Below are 18,399 nucleotides of genomic sequence, written 5' to 3'. Positions count from 1 at the left end.
CCCGTGCAGCCCTCACACACTGGCCTCCTGACACTGTGTCCCCTTCTGTACACAGGATCAGTTCCCAGCACAGCCCTGATCGCAGCCCACCCCTTCCTTCCACCGTTTGTGTCCTATCTTCCAGATTAGCGAGGCTGTCATCTGATTTCTCCTCTCTCTGCTTCTGCGTCCCAGAAGAACGTGGGGTTTTTCCTGGCAGACAGCTGCTCCCAGTACCCACACCATTGTTCTCGCCTCTCTCCGTTGTTATTTCCAAAGGTTCTACTTAAAACTTCAGAGTTTTGCTTAGGAGCTGTTTCTCTCTCATTTTCTTGGAGATTCCTTCTGTAACCGTGAATCTAATGTACTGTTGTGTTGTGGGTCTTTTTTTTGTTTGTTTGTTTTTTAAAAAAAAAACATTAGGCTTCCACATTTTTTTGCGTTTACAATGATGTAATCTAACTATATGTTTATAATGATGCAATCTGACTATACGTTTATAGTGATGTAATCTGACTATACATTTATAATGATGTAATCTGACTATACATTTTAGGATGTTTATCTGACTCATCTTTCTTCTTAGTTCATAACTGCAAATGCTGCTTCTCAGTCCCCTTCTCCATTTAAGATAAGATCCCAGCCAGGGAGTGGTGGTGCCCATGGTGGGCAGGTCCCCCACTTCACTTAACACAATCAAGATAACCCTCATACACATACACACACAGGATGCCCGGAGGTCTGTGGCCTAGGTGATTCCAGATTCTGTCAAGTTGGCAATCTGTGCTTCCTATCACCCTGTCAAAGGACGCTGTCATAGCACCATGTGTACTGGGGAACATAGGACACGAGAGCAAAGTTAAACCAGAGGAATGACTGATTGGTAACACAAGCGGCCACCTCCAGGGCTGTCTGCAGACACGGCAGACAGCAGTTACCCCACAAAGGCAGCAGTAACTGCCTTCCTTCTGGGGTTCCATAGTGGCAGATAATCTTACTTTTAACCCCCAAAGCAGCATTCTTCTTTCCTTGTTGATAGGCAGATTTATAGTAAGGTTAGCAAAATGAAATGAAAATTATTTTAGTAGGCATCGCCAAGGATCCCAGAGAGAAGCGATCATTGTTTCTTTAAATTCTTCAGGAATGCAGTTCTCATTCGCTAGAAACATGACAAGGCCACCCTGGTGTTCCCTTGAGAATGTGCACGGAGCTGTGTTCCTTCTCAAGACGGTACTGAGCCCGGCTCCTGTACCACTCATAAAAGAATATTCTTAGCCGGCGGTGGTGGCTCACACCTTTAATCCCAGTACTTGGAAGGCAGAGGCAGGTGGATCTCTGTGAATTTGAGGCCAGCCTGGTCTACAAGAGCTAGTTCCAGGACAGGCTCCAAAGCTACAGAGAAACCCTGTCTCAAAAAACAAAAACCAAAACAAAACAAAAAAGAATATTCTTGTGAGTCTTCACTCATGAGGCTCCTGTGTGTGTGCGTGCGCTTGTGTGCATGCATGTGTGCCTGTGTGTGTACCAGTATGTGTGTGCGCCTGTGTGTTTTGATTCAAACTAGATGGAGTATTGCCTAAGTGATTCGTTTTGCTCACCAGGTTATGGTGGAGAATTCAGACTTTACTCCATCACAAGTGGGGTGTCTCTTCACGTTCCTTGCTCGGCAGCTTGCAAAGCCCGACAATACCTTGTTTGTGAACAGAACTCTCTTTGACCAAGTAAGTATCTACAGTGAGACCTGGGGCTGGTTTCTTCTGTTCTCAGGACTGTGTTTTAAGTTCAGGGTCTGAATTTGGGATGTGTGTTTTAATGATGTGTTCTGGGCAATATGATTCTGCCAGATGCCTAGTATTATGGAAGCATGGCTTATCAGTATTCTATTTGTTTACTCTAAGTTGCCTAGAATTTCTTGTTCTGAATTTGCTAACTTTGACTGATGGTAAGACCATATTGATGGTTTGGAGAAGAGATTACTTTGGAAAATCCTAGTCTCTTTATACGTGACTTTCCTCAGTCACAGTGTGAAAATCCCTCCCCTGCATGTCCACAGGGAGCACAAAGACTACCGTTGTCTGCAGAAGTCGGTGATAACTGTGCTGTGGGGAGCACTTCTCAGAGCCAGGAGAGCGCTGTATGTGTTACCAAGTCTGCCAGATGGTCTAAAATCAGTCTAAAAATCCTCATTTTTCAGAGAAATCTCAGAAAGGTTAAACAACTCGTCTAAAGCCAGACTCAGATTATTATTTTTTTCCAGCAGAAATCTTATTATATATGTTAGGATAGGATTCAGAGTCAAGCACCCCGACTAAAGTCTGTGCTTCCTCAAAGTGCAGTGCTTCCAATTATACTTCTCAACAGTAACGGAATGTGTGTACGCAGCCAGGCGGTGGTGGCACACACCTTTAATCCCAGCATGGGGAGGCAAAGGCAGTTTTTATTTCTTGAGTTTGAGGCCAGCCTGGTCTACAAAGTTAGTTCCAGGACAGCCAGGGTTACACAGAGAAACCCTGTCTTGAAAAACAAATTAATTAATAAAAAACAAAAATGCATATGGTACACACGCTAAATTGTAGGCCTCCTTGAAGCCTGTGCTGCACACAATTGCCATCAGCTGGGACAGCACTGCACAGGGCGGTGCTTGTCCCAGCTGAGCGAGAATTGCCGATACGGAAGGATAATTTTTACTGTTACCTTTGGCCAGGTCCTCGAGTTCCTCTGCAGCCCTGATGATGACTCCCGCCACTCTGAAAGGCAGCAGGTATGAGCGCAAGTACCCTTTGCTAGAGACTGGGAGGAAAAGTGTGTTTTAGTTACCTTTGCTCTTGCTTGATAAAATGCTCTAACCAAAGCCCTTGAGGGAGACAGAATTTCTTTTAGTTCATCGTGGCTGAGCAGTTTTCTCTGTAGGGGCTCGAGGCAGCTGACTACGTTAACGCACACTCCGGAAGCAGAGATGGACAAAAGCTCGCACTGAGCCAGCGCTTCCCTTTTCCTGCAGTCCAGGACCCAAGCACAGAAAATGGTGCTGCCCCCTGTAGGCTGACTCTTTCCTCTTTCCACTCCACAAACATCATCAATACAATCCCTCACAGTGTGGCCAGGGCTAACCTAGTCAAGATACACACCCCCAGGTGCACCTGGAGCCTTCCTGAATGGTCTCAGCTCCCGTCAGTCAGCACTCTCTCAGAGAGCCAGAAAGAGTTCTGCTGTAGTAGCTTCACTACACAACAGGGAGATGATTTGGACAGACTCGAGCTCACAGGCGGTGGCAGTCAATGTGGATAGGAAGACATGTGCAGAGCTTGGCCAGACAGCTCCAGCCCGACAGAGCGTCCTGCACCCAGCGTGTCCGCATTATGTAGTGCAGTCAGTGTTTGTTCTATCACTCTTCCTAAGGTTCTGTTCCGAACCACAAACTACAGGACTCTGAGTGTTGGCGCATTCAGTTCTGGGGGTACACTAAGGTGCTGCCGCACAGAGTGCTCCATCTGGGGACTAGAATCCACCTCCCCGCTCCCACACACCCCAGTTAATCACTGGGACAGGACTGGCTACCATTTCTTCTCACGCCACTTTCGCGAGAGGTCCTTCATAGCCTGTGCACTGAAACGGTGGGTACTAAGCCAGCCCACTTGAAATGGTAAGTATAAGTCACAGGGATTTAGAGTCATGGCTGTTGAGTGGCTTTCCTGAGTGTGGTGCACGGCCCGGACACGGGGACTCCGCGAAGAGTAGGCTGGCAACCACAAACTAACTGCTCTGCCGTCTCTCAGCCACCCGTGCAGACTGCCCGAGAACAAGGCCAGCGTTTGATTTCCTGTTAACTACACTGAGTACAAATAGCAGCGAGGGAACTTTTATTTTGTATATACCCGATGTCTACACCGTGAGGGCGGATCGCGGTGTGCTTGGTGTGAGCATATAACTGCCGAGAATAAAAGGCCTCGTTGACAGAAGGTGAATGAATGCGGTGTGTTTCCTTCTCAGCTTTGCTGTTAATGCTTATGCGGTCAAGTCTGAACATTAAAGCCAAACCTTGAAAAACAGCCACAGCACCTTAGCCACACTAATTACAGAGGTGCCCCATTCACATGGCTCTCCCTCCTCAGTCTCTGAAATACTGAAAATTGATAAAAAGTTGTTCAAGGTCAAATTCAGATTAGGACATGGCGACTTCCTTCCCTGCTAACCCAGGACCCCTTCCACCGTTGTCATGTATCAGATTTGGTCCATGCAGTGCGTCTCAGTGCTTTCCAGTGCTGTGCTCATAGTCGATAATTAGCTCCCCAAGTAGTTCTGATATGATGTTGCCATTTATGTAAATTTATGTAAATGAATAAGGTGAGAGCAAAACATGACTGCTCTGCCCAATCAGCATTTGTTGTTAAAATCATTTTCGTTTGGTTAGCAGACAAGATGAGGGTTTCCCCTGGACATGTCCTCTTTCTCTGTGCAGTCCTGTGCACTCATACCGGCACCTGTACACACCCTACCCATTACTCTCTTGTTACTCCTCACAGGGAACAGTTTTGAATAAAAAGTAGATAATGCCTTTTCCCCCTTTACAATGTAATGCCTACAGACAGACATACTTCAAAAAATTACATTTATTTACTTTGAGTGTGCGAGCATGAGCCGCAGTGTATATGTCCAAGGCAGCTTTGAGGATGAGGTCTCTCCTTCTACTGTGGAGGCCTGGGGTTGAGTGATCAAGTTGTCAGGCCAGGGGCAAGCCCCTTCACCTACTGCCAGCCAGCCAGTCACACTTTTTAGCTTAACTGCTTAACTAATATTTTTTCCACGTTCTTTACCAGGGACTAACAAACTATCTATGTCAAGGAACCAATGAATAAATATTTTAGCTTGTGTTGACCACAATGGGTCTGCCTTCTTTTGTTTGCTTGCTTGTTTTCACAACCCTTCAAAAGTAAGATTTTTTTAAACAACATTTTGATGATTTATAAGCATGTCACTATGGCTTATATAGTCTTCCAGTGTGTTGTTACAGTTACGGAACCGGAAGATGCCTAACTGCACACCTGTGTGCTACCACTCCCATTCATGCACACCTGTGTGTCAGTACCCCCTTTCATGCACACCTGTGTGTCAGTACCCCCTTTCATACACACCTGTGTATCAGTACCCCCATTCATGCACGCCTGTGCGTCAGTACCCCTTTCATGAACACCTGTGTGTCAGTGCCCCCTTTCATGCACGCCTATGTGTCAGTACCCCCTTTCATGCACGCCTGTGTGTCAGTACCCCCTTTCACGCACACCTGTGTGTCAGTACCCCCATTCATGCACGCCTGTGTGTCAGTACCCCCATTCATGCACGCCTGTGTGTCAGTACCCCCTTTCATGCACGCCTGTGTGTCAGTACCCCCTTTCATGCACACCTGTGTGCCGCTGCCCCATTCAGATGCAGCTGCATGGGAATAAACAGCCTCAAGAGCAGATAGAGAAGCAAAATTTGATGAAATAATGGGAAACGATGAGTTTTGAGTTTCATTACCTTTGTTTTTAACATACATAGTTATAAATTAGTTTAATTTAATTTTTAATAATACTGAATAACTTGCTCACAAAAATCTGTGATGATACTCTAATGAGTTGGTGAGATTGTCTTCAACTCATTGCATTATTTTATTCCAAACTGACACAGTGAATAGGTTTCTTTCCTTTTTTATTGCATATGACATTACATTCCAGTGCTCCAAACAGATTAAATTTGGGTCTTGAATATAAAATTCAGATCAGTTTTGTTTAACATCAAAATAATAAAAAGTTCTTGGTGAAGATTTCCTGGCACCCTGGCAAGGATCATGTTCGTCTGCATCCTGAGCTGGCATGCAGACCTAAAATCCTAACCGTACCCACCCTGGCAAGGGTCATGTTCGTCTGCATCCTGAGCTGGCGTACAGGCCTAAAATCCTAACCGTACCATTGTTCTGCTCATGCTCTGTCTCCGGCTACTATGGTAAAGTGATGTGAGCGCCAGTATTCTGGCTTTTATTGTTTTTGTTTTTTGTCTTTGTTTTCGAAATGAGGTCTTGTTGTAAAGCCCAGGCTGGTCTAGAATTTATGATCCTCCTGTCTCAGCATTCTGAGTGTTGGGATTATATGTGTGTGTTCTGACACTTGGATTAAAATGTCCCCCCCTTTTTTGAGGCGACTCTCATGTGGCCCAGGCTGGCCTTGAATTCACTATGTGGCTGAGCTGACCTTGAATTCCTGATCTTTTTGTGTGTGAGGATTGTGGGCTATAAAACTGCTTCAGAAAAACAACTCTGTAAATCACAGAAGACAGTCACTGCTTTCCGAAGAGTTCTTCAAGGTCAGAGTACTTCTAGAAAACAAATACTGTGTTTTAATGTTTACCCTAGAGTGATCTTCTAGATCCCCAGTAAAGGAACTGTGTTTGATTCCCAGCATCCGTGGGGATGCAGCACCCTCTTCTGGTATCCACAGGTTCCAAGCATACATACATGGTTCACATACATGCAGCAAAACACTCATACATATAAGTACAAACAAATAAAAACCAAACTTCTTAGAATGGTATATACAGGTTTTTAGAGGTTAGTGTGAGTGTGCAGGCTGTACCTGAAGAAGCTGTGGTATTCCTTCCATGTTTGAAAAGGAGAATCAGCACATGGTAGTGAACAAGGAAGACGGTCATGGGCTTGCATGGGTGAATGGACTCTCAGAGAGCAGTAAACCTCAGTGTTTCCTCGTTTGTTTCAAATCTTCAGGTCCTTTTAGAATTGCTGCAGGCTGGAGGCATAGTTCAATTTGAAGAGAGCCGGCTCATCCGCATGGCAGAAAAGGCTGAATTGTGAGCTATTTTGAACTTGTATATTAATTTTCCATAGTACCGTTAATTCTCTAACTTGAAACCTAGTTTATTTTACATTTCTGATATTTTAATTAAGAAAGGGCATAGGAATAACAGCCTCAGTAACAAAAACATAATCATGAGGTTTTTTGTTTGTTTTTATTTTTTGCCTTTCACATGAATTCTAAAAGTTAGCAAAATTTGAGAAATGTATAGCCTGAATTAGAAATGTGTATTTTATTTAATATGAAGGTGAACAAGCAGTCTTCTGGTATTTATTTATGTCTGGTGTTTTGAGGAAGGTTCTCACTGTGCAGCTCCAGGCTGTCCTGGAATGTGCACCGTATGACGTGTGTTTCTGTTGTTGCTGTCTCTGCCTCCCAAATGCTGGCACCATACACATGCCCAGCTTTAGATTTTTTAAAGTAATATACCTGTGGTATTTGTTGGATTATGACAGTTATATGCAATAGAAATGACATACAGTTTAGCATAATAAACAAGATGCAGTGTGTTAACACTCACCTAGTTTATTGTATTTAGTTTTGAACAAAGAAACAATATTGCAAATTATTGATACCTAGCACCAGCTATTTCTTTAGAAAATAGATAGCACACTGTCTCTTTAAGGCCTTTGTAAACAGCATTCAGCAGCATCTTCAGTCAGGAGGCAGGAGAGAGGCAAGCACTCCTCTTTCTTAGATACCTGATACCCATCACGTACCTTTGTCTGAAATACTTGGGACCAGATTCCAGAGGTTTTCAGCGTTCACGTGTTCATGTGATTTATTGTGTCCCTGATGTGAATTTCAAGTCTGAGACACCTTTGTATTTAACATTCTTAGACCTTTATTTGGCACTAAAAATGACATCATTCCCTTTTACACACGCTTGAGTAAAGTTCTGAATGTCAGAGGCACATCGCCACCTGCCTGTTTGGCAACTGAAGTTTGTCCTTTCTCCTTCCAGCTATCAAATCTGTGAATTCATGTATGAGCGAGCACACCAGTATGACAAAATCATTGACTGCTACCTGCATGACCCGTTGAGGGAGGTGAGTGTAAGGACGGCTGAGCCTGTATCTTAGCCTCCCCCACATTCTCGTTCCTCTAGCCACAGTCACTTGGTTTTTGTTGAGTTTCTGCTATAATTAAAACATGCAGTGTCTGAAGTTTGAGTATATAACTCTGTAATGGTGGTGAGCAATTGTAGAATTAAATATTGTGCTAGGGAATTGGGTGGTGTGTGCTTCTGGAGGGTAACAGGGGACTGTCTTACACCTAGCATGCAGAGAAGTCTTAGAAAAGTAGCGTGTAAACTGGCTTTTAGCATTACAGAAGCCACTCAAAGACGAGCTCTGAGATAGGGAGGAATGTACAGGGGAGTGCTCAGGGAGGAGTGCTTGGGGAGGAGTGCACGGGCAGGAGTGCAAGGGGAGGAGTGCATGGGGAGTAGTGTTCAAGGATGAGTGCTGGGGGGAGGAATGTTCAAGGAGGAGTCCTCAGGGAGGAATGCTCAGGGAGGCATGCATGGGGAGGAGTGTTCAAGGATGAGTGCTTGGGGAGGAGTGTTCAAGGATGAGTGCTCAGGGAGGAGTATTCAAGGATGAGTGCTCGGGGAGGAGTATTCAAGGAGTCCTCAGGGAGGAGTGTTCAAGGAGGAGTGCATGGGGAGGAGTACAAGGGGAGGAGTGGACATGAAGGTTCCAAAGCAGGGTGAAAAGGATATCTTCAGAGACTGGAGATCAGTGGGTGAAATGGGAATCAGTACAGATAGAGCATAGTTGACAAGGGCATTACCAAAAGCAAAAGTGTACTGTTCAGTTTGTCAGTGAGGTTAGCAAATTGAGACCTGATGTAGGTGGAATAGACTTAGAACTTCAGAGAGGCTACCCTATGGCTTTTGCGCTCATCCTTCCTCTTTAATGCCAGTTTCTATAAACTATCTCCACACCCAAATGGTTTTTCATCTAATAATAGATGTTTGTGGAGGCTGCTGTCGATAGCAACAGTCTTTGAGTTCTGCTTGAGTGAAGGGCTGAATGCATTGTTTTGTGCTCACAGGAAGACGTCTTCAATTATATCCACAACATCTTGTCTATTCCTGGCCACAGTGCTGAGGAGAAGCAGTCTGTGTGGCAGAAAGCAATGGATCACATGGAGGTACCCACTCCAAATCCTTAAGGACTGTTTTTGAGTTTCATGTTTATATAATGAATTTTAGCATTTTCATGCCTCTTTCTCCTCATTCCCCTCCTTCTGTCACTAGAACCCTTCTTCTCAAGTCCGCTTCATACTTTTAGTTAGGGTTTCTGTTGTTGTGAAGAGACAACAGGCTGCTTGTTGGTTCCCAGCCACTTAGCCTCGAAATAATCACACAGAAACTATATTAATTAAATCACTGTTTGGCCCATTAGCTCTAGCTTCTTATTGGCTAACTCTTACATATTAATTTAACCCATTTCTATTAATCTATGTATTGCCACGTGGCTGTGGCTTACCAACTAAAGTTCCAGTGTCTGTCTCCAGCATAGCTACATGGCTTCTCTCTGACACCACCCTTCTTTCCCCCAGCATTCAGTTTAGTTTTCCCTGCCTAGCTAAGTTCTGCCCTGCTATAGGTCCAAAGCAGTTTCTTTATTCATCAATGGTAATCACAGCACACAGAGGGAAATCCCACATCGAGCTTGAGCGTATGTGAGACCTCAAAGCCCAACTCCACAGTGACACCAACACAGGCACACCTACTCCAATAAAGCCACACCTCCTAATAGTGCATTCCCTTTGGGGGCCTTTTTCTTTCAAACCACCACAATTTTCACATCTTTTTGTGAGCGACCCACTGAGTGCCCAGGTGTGGGTGAGAGGTTATTTGCTGGAGCAATGGTTATGCCACTGAAGAAAACAACACCCATCTCCCCCAACTACCACTAACTGCCCATATTCTCTAAGGGTGGGATGGGTCCTCATGGGCCCTCCTCCAGGATGAAATGGTGATGGGCTCTGTTGTACAGATGACCACAGCTGCAGGAAGTTCATGAGTGCGTCGGTTGTGTCATGTCCAAAAGATGTCTTTTTACTGTGTATCTCCCCTTCCTCCGGCTCTTAATTCTTCCCACTCCTGCTTCTTAGATATTCCCTGAGCCGTGGAGGGGCGATGTAGCCATCCCGTGCAGGCCTGAGCACGCAGGCCCGAGCAGGCCTCCACCACGTGTTCTCGGCACTGTAGCCAGCTTTGGGTTTCTGCATTAACCTCCGCCTGCTACTGAAAGATTTACTAATTAGGGCTGGGCACAACACTAACCTCCACTGACTAGATGGAGCTGGGGCTGAAGTATGGGCACATTCCTTACCTCAAATGGTGACCAGAGCTGGGGCTACCAAACCTACTAAATTGTACCCTTTGAATGGGTGCTTTTCAAGTTAACTTTTGCTAGCTAAGTAGTGGCAGGTACTACAGGGGTTTTCCTCAGTAACTGTCACTGTTTTTCTTTTTTACATAATTCTTTATTGATTCTTTGGGAATTTCATATCATGCACCTCAATCCCTCTCACCTTCCAGTCCCTCCATATCTGCCCCCACCCTTGCAGCATGTGTCCTCTCAGCATTAATTTAAAAACAAAACAAACGACCTCACTCCTCCTCCATCTTTCTGACTCCTCTTCATTCTAGTGGCATGGGGAGCTGTGGTGTGTCATGTAGTATGCATACCCTTTTTGTCCAATCAGCCCCACCCAAAAAATGTTCATTGCCAAGGTCTGGCTCAAGGCCTCTCGCACACCGTCATCACTGGACTCTCACTGAAATTCCTCTCGGATATCCTGTGGTTACCATTCTGCAGGACCAATCCTTTCATGCACTCCAGCAGGTCATAGATGAAGTAAATCCTAGGGGAGGCAGACCCAAGGCCCAGGATGTGGGTCTAGGTGGTAGCCGAGCTGGTTGGTCTGGACCACTATGACCGCCCCCTTCCCACTCTCAGGAGAGTGGCAGAGCCCATTCTCTAAGGGCTTATGCCATCAGGGCCAGCTCTCCCATACCTGTGGTGAGTGGTGGGACCATCTCTCCCAAGTGCAGGAGTGGGGGCAGCTCTCCTGCAGTGTCTAGTGAGGGGCAGGGACAGCTCAGCATGACCCTTGTATTTTACACATAGGATTCCTGTTATTCCCTATGGTAACACAGGCCATGGACACCATCACAGATGCCACCTGAAGCAGGAACATGGATCCTGTACCATCACCTGTACCAGTAGGCATCCCACAGAGAAAACAGAAAGGGAAAACTAGCAGGAGGGACTCAAAGTCATGCTTTCCCAATCAGCAGTCAGTTATGCTGGACCGAGTGGTCCAGACTGATCCTGGAGCAGATATATGGCTCCAACTTGGCAGCAACTCGGGCCCTGATGTCACCATGGCCCCAGTGGCAGCACAAGTCACCAAGATCAATGTAGTACGAATTCTAGTTGGTCTTAATAATAAAAACTCAGAGTCAGATATTAGGTGGTGAAAACTGAGAGATCAGAGAAGCAGAGCAGTCAACCACTGGAGAGTTCTCTCCTCTACCAGTGCTCAGACCAAAAGGGCGATCCTGTCCTCAGACTGCACTGCTCCTCAGACTGCACTGAGCTCCTATCTCCTCCCGCCTTACATTCCTCTCTCTGCCCAGCCATATCACTCCTGTCTTCACCTCCCTAGTACTGGGATTAAAGGCGAGCGATCACAAGTGCTGGGATCACCTTTGTGTGAGCTCTGTTTCTCTTTGCGACAGATTCAGTCTCCTGTAGCCCAGGGTGGTCTTGAACTAACAGATCCCTCTGCCTCCCGTCTCCCGAGTCCTGGGATTAAAGGTGTGTGCCACCACTCCCTGGTCTTTAGTGGCTTAACTCTGCACTCTGATCTTCAGGCAAGTTTTAATTTTTAAAACACAAACAAAATAGCACTATAGATCAATATGGCCCTGGTGGCAGCAAGGCCCTTGAACACCAGCATGGTCTCAGGTGGCTGTCCAGATCCAGGGCATCTTCTCACTCCCCAGTGGAGTCACAGACATAATCCAGACCCTGGCTGTTCCTGGACCACAGACCCAGACAAGTCCCACCATAGCAGTCTGGGCCTGGCCGACCCCTTGGCCCTGTATGGCAGTGCATGCCACCCAGATTGTCATGGCCATGGTGGTAGCAAAGCCCTCAGACACCAGTATGGCACAGGTCACACCACCAGACCCTGGACCCTGTGTATGGCCTTTGATAGTATATGGGCCATGGACGTCAACACAGAACCCAGCTGTGGTAGGACCATGGATCCAGACATGGTTCTCAGTAGCAGTCTGCGCTCGGATGTCACCATGGCCCCAGGTGGCAGTGCAGGCCATCAGATTGGCTTGATGCCCATGGCAGCATGGCCCTCAGACACCAACATGGCAGGGTGCAGGACTTGCTCTGCTATGTTGTGCAACTGGGCTCAGCCTTCTTTCTTAGAACACCCTAGACCATCTGGCAGGGGTGGCACCACACACAGTGAGCTGTCAATCAAGAGAATGTCCCACAGAACTGTCTACTGGCCAGTCTGATGGAGGCATTTTCTCAAGTAAGGTTCTTTCTTCCCAGATGACTCTAGCTTGTGTTGAGTTGACATAAAACTAGCCAGGACAATAATATTTGGTAACATAAACTTTTTCATGTTTATATCCATAATAGTCATCTGAAGATGGAAAGTCTGTCCCTCTCCCAGCGTCCTTTTCAATTTCTTCAGTGCTCTAAATCTTTCTCTTCCTTGGATTTATTTCAAGAGTTTTCATGTTTGTTTTGTTTTGTTTTTAGCTATAGTGATTAGGATTGCATTCCTGATTTCTCTCAGCCTGTTCATTGCTGGTATATAGGGACAGCTACTGATTTTTTCTCACGTTGATTTTACATTCTGATAGTTTATGGAAAATATCAGTTCTAAGAATTTTCTGGCAGAGTCTTACAGTCTTTTACATATGAGGTTATAGTGTCCACAAATAGGAGTGAGTCGACTTTGGTGTCATTCCGTGTTTTAATGAAAATGGCTTCCAGTTTTTCTCGTGTTTAGTATAATGTGGCTGCAGCAAGCCTTTATTATGCTGAGGTATGTGTTCCTACTATTCTTTCTTGCCCCAAGGTTTTTATCATGAAGGGAAGGGATGCTGTTGCATTTTGGTAGAGCCTTTCTGCATGTATCCACATGATCTATGTTTTCTCTCCTTGAGTCGACTCATGCCGTGTATTGCATTCATGGATTTGCACATTGGGAACCATCCTAGCACCTCAGATCAAGTTGACAGGTGTTGAAATTAATTTCCCACTATTTGAGAAATTTTGCATTCATGTTCATCTGGATTATTGATGACAGTACTAGTTTGTATTGTGTCTTTATCTGGTTCTAATATTGAGGTGTATTGACTTTCACTACACTTGTAACAGTGTCCTTCTGTAGTGAAGAGGCCAGCAGGCCTGCTTTTCATTCCTTCCCGGCTCCCGCATGGTTAGCTTTACACCCAAAATAACAACACACAAATTGTATTCATTTAAACATTGCCTGGGCCATTAGTTTCAGCCTCTTATTGGCTAATTCTCACATCTTGCTTTAACCCATATTTAGTAATCTGTATAGCACCATGAGGTGGTGGCTTACCGGGAAAGATCTTAACCTGCGTCCATCTCAGAGAGGGGAGCTATGGTGTCTGTCTCACTTCCCTTCTTCCCAGCATTCTGTTCTGTCTACTCCGCCTACCTAATTTTCTGTCCTATCAAAGGGCCAAGGCAGTTTCTTTATTAACCAATGAAAGTAACACATAGACAGATGACCCTCCTACATCAGTCCTTCCTTCTCCTATTTTGTGGGGTAATTTGAGAGCATTGGTGGTAGTCCTTGAAGGAATTGCAGAACCTCCCAGCCACCCCTTCCGGGCCTATACTTTTTCAGTTGGAAGACTTATTTTTGCTTCAATTGCATGTTGGTTATAGATTTATTTTACTTGTTTCTGTCTTCGTGGTTTAATTTGATAGGTTAGATGTATAGACATCTATCTATTTCTTCTAGCGTCCCAATTTATTGAAATATGTTTTCAGAACATGCCCTTACAATCTTCCACATTTTATTGATGTGTTGTAATCCCTCAATTTTCATCTTTAATTTTATTAATCTGAGTCTTTTCCTTTCAGTTAGTTTTAACTCTGGGTTTGCTAATCTTGTAAAGAAGCAACATTGTGTTTCATTGATTCTTTATCTGTTCTCCTTGTTTCCATTCCATTGACTTCCACCCTATTGTTTTAAATAATATTTTATTTTGTTTTATTAATGCACATATGTGATAATATGTTCACATGTGTGTACAGAGGCCCAAAGAGGGCATCAGATCCCTTGGAGCTGGAGTATAGACATTTGTGAACTGCCCCATTTGCATCCGAACTTTGGTCCTCATGATTGAGAAGTAAGTGGAGAAGAACCAGGGTACAAACACAATCAGAGCAAAGCAAAACTCAGATCCAACGATGTAAAATGCTTCATGTCTGATACCTCTGAGAGAGATTCACATGAGGTCTTCTGAACTCCGATGGGCTTGGGTAGCCCTACTTCTCCAATTCTGCCATCCACAATACACACAGCTTGTCTCCTTGACTCAGGCCAGCTCCACTCCACAACTACCACTGCTCTTGATGGTCATCCCATTGTCCAGGCATCTCCAGTCCGTGGGAGTCTCCACTGCAGCTGAAGCTGCACCTTCAGCAATGGCCTACTGGCCTCCCCTTCAGGAACCTACCTTGCCACATGGCACCAAACCTCCGTTGCTCTCCATGACCCCTTCAGTCCTGGACCATTCTGCAACTGAGACTGCCCCTTTACCCCCGCCTCTCATAGTGCCACACCTCAGCTGCTCTCCATGACCCCTTCATGCCTTCAAAACTAGCACCACATGAAGGATTCTTTGACGTTGCTGAGTTGGACTTCCAGCTTGAGATGCAGACTGTACCAGAGGCGGAGCTAGAATTTTAGCTAAAGAAAATGTGAGACTCTGCAGGGAGCTTGGGGATCTTTCTCTCTTCTGTCTACCCATAGCTCCCATGGCCAGAATCCAGAATTTCATAAAGCAGTCACTCTCCAGAAATCCTATATGGGATTTTCTAACTTTGCTAACTGGTAATGTGACTTCTAAATTAAGGTCATAGCAGGTCGTCTTAAAGGACACTACAGAAGCTCATGACAATACCGACCCTCCTGTCTATGTGTAGTCCATTAAAAAAAAAAAAAAAACCCTTGTCTTTTCTGTCGTCTGCAGGAACTTGTGTCCCTGAAGCCCTGTAAAGCTGCAGAGCTGGTTGCTACTCACTTTTCCGGACAGATTGAAGTGGTCATTGGACAGCTACAGGTAGGGACTGTGAGCATATGATAAAAGGGGGCTTCTTTGTCTGAGGGTGCTTGATGGTACTTATTGCCTAAATTCGTAGTTGCCAGATAATAGTAGGTTTATGGAGGTGATGGTGGTGTGTGCACGCGCCCTATGTATGTGGTGTCTGTACTGTGTGTGGTATGTGTAGTATGTCGTGTGTGTTCTGTGTATGTGTTGTGGGGGTGGGAGCAGCTGTGTATTAATCTCTGAGTTCATTTTGGATATCACATGCTGATATTAAAGAAGTATCTTTGAAGCTCTAACCTACACTAGTCTGGAAATCTTAGCCCATAGAAGATGCTCCCATTTTCTCTGGCTATAAGACACACAATCCTATTCTGTTGGTGGTTCATGTGGCTTATGCACTTTGCCGCCCCCAGCTTGAACCAGTGGTAAAGTTTAGAGTTTTTTCAAGGGACAGGTTCTCTAGATGTGGCTGCATGCATGGTGAGCACTGAGGAGCTTGCGAGATGTACTGTGTGTGCCTGCTGTTGCTCAGTGTTTACCACGACAGCACCAGTATGGATGGAGCTGGCTTCTGAGGATCAGAAGAGAGAGCTAGGTAATAAGACAGCAGGAGAGACTTGAAATACAATCCACAGCCCTCCGATGCAGCAGCAGTGGTCGGGAATGATGGCAAAATGAAAAGTTGAGTAAGTAGGGAGTAATGGGAGACAAAAGTGGGACTCATTCACTTAAACCTGTGTGGCCACATTGTACCATGGGACTCAGTGCTAGGCTCCGAGGAGCACGGAAACACTGATGTCACTGTAGCATGATGCTGTCGAGCTGTGCTACAAATGCACTAATGGGGCCATGGGAACGAGGCAAAGGAGAGTGATGGGTGGGCAAGGGCTGAGAAAACAGCCCCAGAGTTGCCAGGACTAGGACAGGTGTCTGATACGCAAACAGAGTTGGGAAAGGCTTTCTTGGGTAGTAGGGCTCTGGTATGGAAGGAAGTAAAGGTGCAGCTCTTGTGTTCAGAGGCTGGGCAAGTCTGTAGGAAACACGAGGTGTGCTGGGGGAAACAGCTTCAGTGCATTGAGAAGCAGTGTTTTAGAAGGGTGAGTTATGATGATAGAGCCCAGAAAGTATGGATGCGGCTTGAGCCTATTGTAATATTAAGAAACTTATATTTCTGTGTTGGAGAATGACCAGTGGTTTAAGCAAAGGATGATCTCAGTATACCTTCTTTGCAGAAAATTAACTTTGGAAAAGAGCCCAAATGGAGCAGTAAGGTCTTGAAAAGCAAAAGGGCCAGGCAAAGCGGTGGTGACCAGAACAAAGTCAGTGGCAGTGGAGGAAATGGGTTCCAGATGAATTTGTCCTCTTAGAAAGTAGCTCAAGGGCTGGAGAGATGGCTCAGAGGTTAAAAGCCCTGGCTGCTCTTCCAGAGGTCCTGAGTTCAATTCCCAGCAACCATATGGTAGTTCACAACCATTTGTAATGAGATCTGGTGCTCTCTTTTGGCATGTGGGCATACATGCAGACAGAACACTGTATATATAATAAATAAATGTGAATATCATTTGTCAGTCAAGTAGGTAAAAGCTGGGTGTAAGAAAAAGGCAACTGTCTGATTGTGGTTTGTTTGTTGACTCCTACACTGTTCTTTTAAAGAAATTGTATTTTACTGCCAAGTTTTAGTGATCATATAAACCGCATACAGATTTTAGGTAGTTCCTTTACTTTTAGTGCAATTTGCTTCTGAAGAATAGTTCCCAGAATGCTTGGAATGAAAAAATAGCCAGAATATTAAGTTATAACCCAAAGGAAGTAATGTAAAATAGAATAAACCAACACAGAGAAGACAGGGTATGAAGAGTGATGACTATATCTGAGTCTTTTTTAAAAACGAGTGTGTATCCCTATACTTGTATATACACATGAATAAATGTGTGGGTGTGTACACTCACGTGAACATGTACCCGTGCCCTTTTCCAGTATGAGATTAAGCCTTAGGTTTTGTGCATGCTAGGCACAGGTTCTATCTCTGAGCTACACCCCTAACTGTAAATATATTTAAAAATCATATTTAAAATAATACTATTATTTTTACTTTTTATTATCATTTTTACTTTGGATGTTCCCTGTTTGTTACAGAAGAAATTTGAATATACAGAAAAAAAAACCCCTCCTTTTTGCTTAGGCTTCTTCTTTTTTTTTTTTTAAAGATTTATTTATTTATTATGTATACAACATTCTGCCTCCATGTATACCCACACGCGAGAGGAGGGCGCCAGATCTTATTACAGATGGTTGTGAGCCACCATGTGGTTGCTGGGAATTGAACTCAGGACCTTTAGAAGAGCAGCCAGTGCTCTTAACTACTGAGCCATCCGATGTTAACCTCGCTTAGGCTTCTTAAGAACTTGGCAACTATATATGTGGTATAAGAGTTTTACCTCATTTAACTGTGGCTACTCTGTGACAAAGGCAGGAAAATAAGCTGCGGTTTGGAGGTGATGGTAGCCATGGAGCGGTTTGGTTTTGTTTTCATGTAAAGAAACCGAACACTGAGTCCCTAGCAACTGAAGTCATGTTGCTAGTGAATTCTGGAACTAGGACCCAGATTTTATGGTGTACTGATAGCTCACTTCACAGTTGAGTTGATTCTGTTGCAGAGATGAAGAGTGGGACTTGGAGGTCATTGTTAATTTGGACCTTAAATTTCCCCCAAGCGTCACTCCCCACTGCTGTCTCACAGCAGCCCCCGTGAGAGGCAGAGGACAGGTGAGCCAGGCTGAGGCTGTCTCTACAGCCCAGGTCCACTGTCAGCAGCAAGGCCCGAGCACTGGTCGCTGGAGCCCCTGTGCTGGGGAAGCTCTGTGTGTCCTCCCACATGCTAGTGGCAGTCACTGGAGCCACTGAGAGTCTGCAGCACCATGCTAGGAGCAGGCTCCATGGCGCAGCCTCTGCACTTTGAAGCGGCTGTCTAGAGTGCTTTAGCATCGCACGATTTTGGAACTTCTGTATTTAATTGTACTTTTTATTTTGTTCTGTTCAGAACCAGGTCTTGCTTTTCAAGTTTTTGAGGAGTCTTCTTGACCCAAGGTATGTCAATAAACTTCGGCTTTCCTAATACACACGTGAAAGGATGGGAAGAAAGAAGTGGAGTTAAGATACTAGCTCTTGGCATTCAAACAGTAAATTAGCTCTTTATTTTTAATA

At 45.0% G+C, this 18,399-nt stretch overlaps 1 protein-coding gene across 1 annotated transcript in view; it reads left to right on the top strand.

The window, feature by feature from the left end:
• The window catches only part of Vps8 (VPS8 subunit of CORVET complex), a 218,506-nt gene that overhangs the window by 108,675 nt on the left and 91,432 nt on the right, over positions 1-18,399 (top strand). Inside the window, exons 29-35 of the mRNA XM_057764343.1 lie at positions 1,581-1,700; positions 2,684-2,740; positions 6,737-6,819; positions 7,789-7,873; positions 8,883-8,981; positions 15,118-15,207; positions 18,236-18,282. Of these exons, the coding sequence (XP_057620326.1) occupies positions 1,581-1,700; positions 2,684-2,740; positions 6,737-6,819; positions 7,789-7,873; positions 8,883-8,981; positions 15,118-15,207; positions 18,236-18,282 (581 nt within the window). The remainder of the gene's footprint in view (positions 1-1,580; positions 1,701-2,683; positions 2,741-6,736; positions 6,820-7,788; positions 7,874-8,882; positions 8,982-15,117; positions 15,208-18,235; positions 18,283-18,399) is intronic.

Source organism: Chionomys nivalis, chromosome 3, assembly GCF_950005125.1.
Source record: "Chionomys nivalis chromosome 3, mChiNiv1.1, whole genome shotgun sequence".
Classification (NCBI taxonomy): domain Eukaryota; kingdom Metazoa; phylum Chordata; class Mammalia; order Rodentia; family Cricetidae; genus Chionomys; species Chionomys nivalis.
This window is presented reverse-complemented; position numbering and strand designations above follow the sequence as displayed.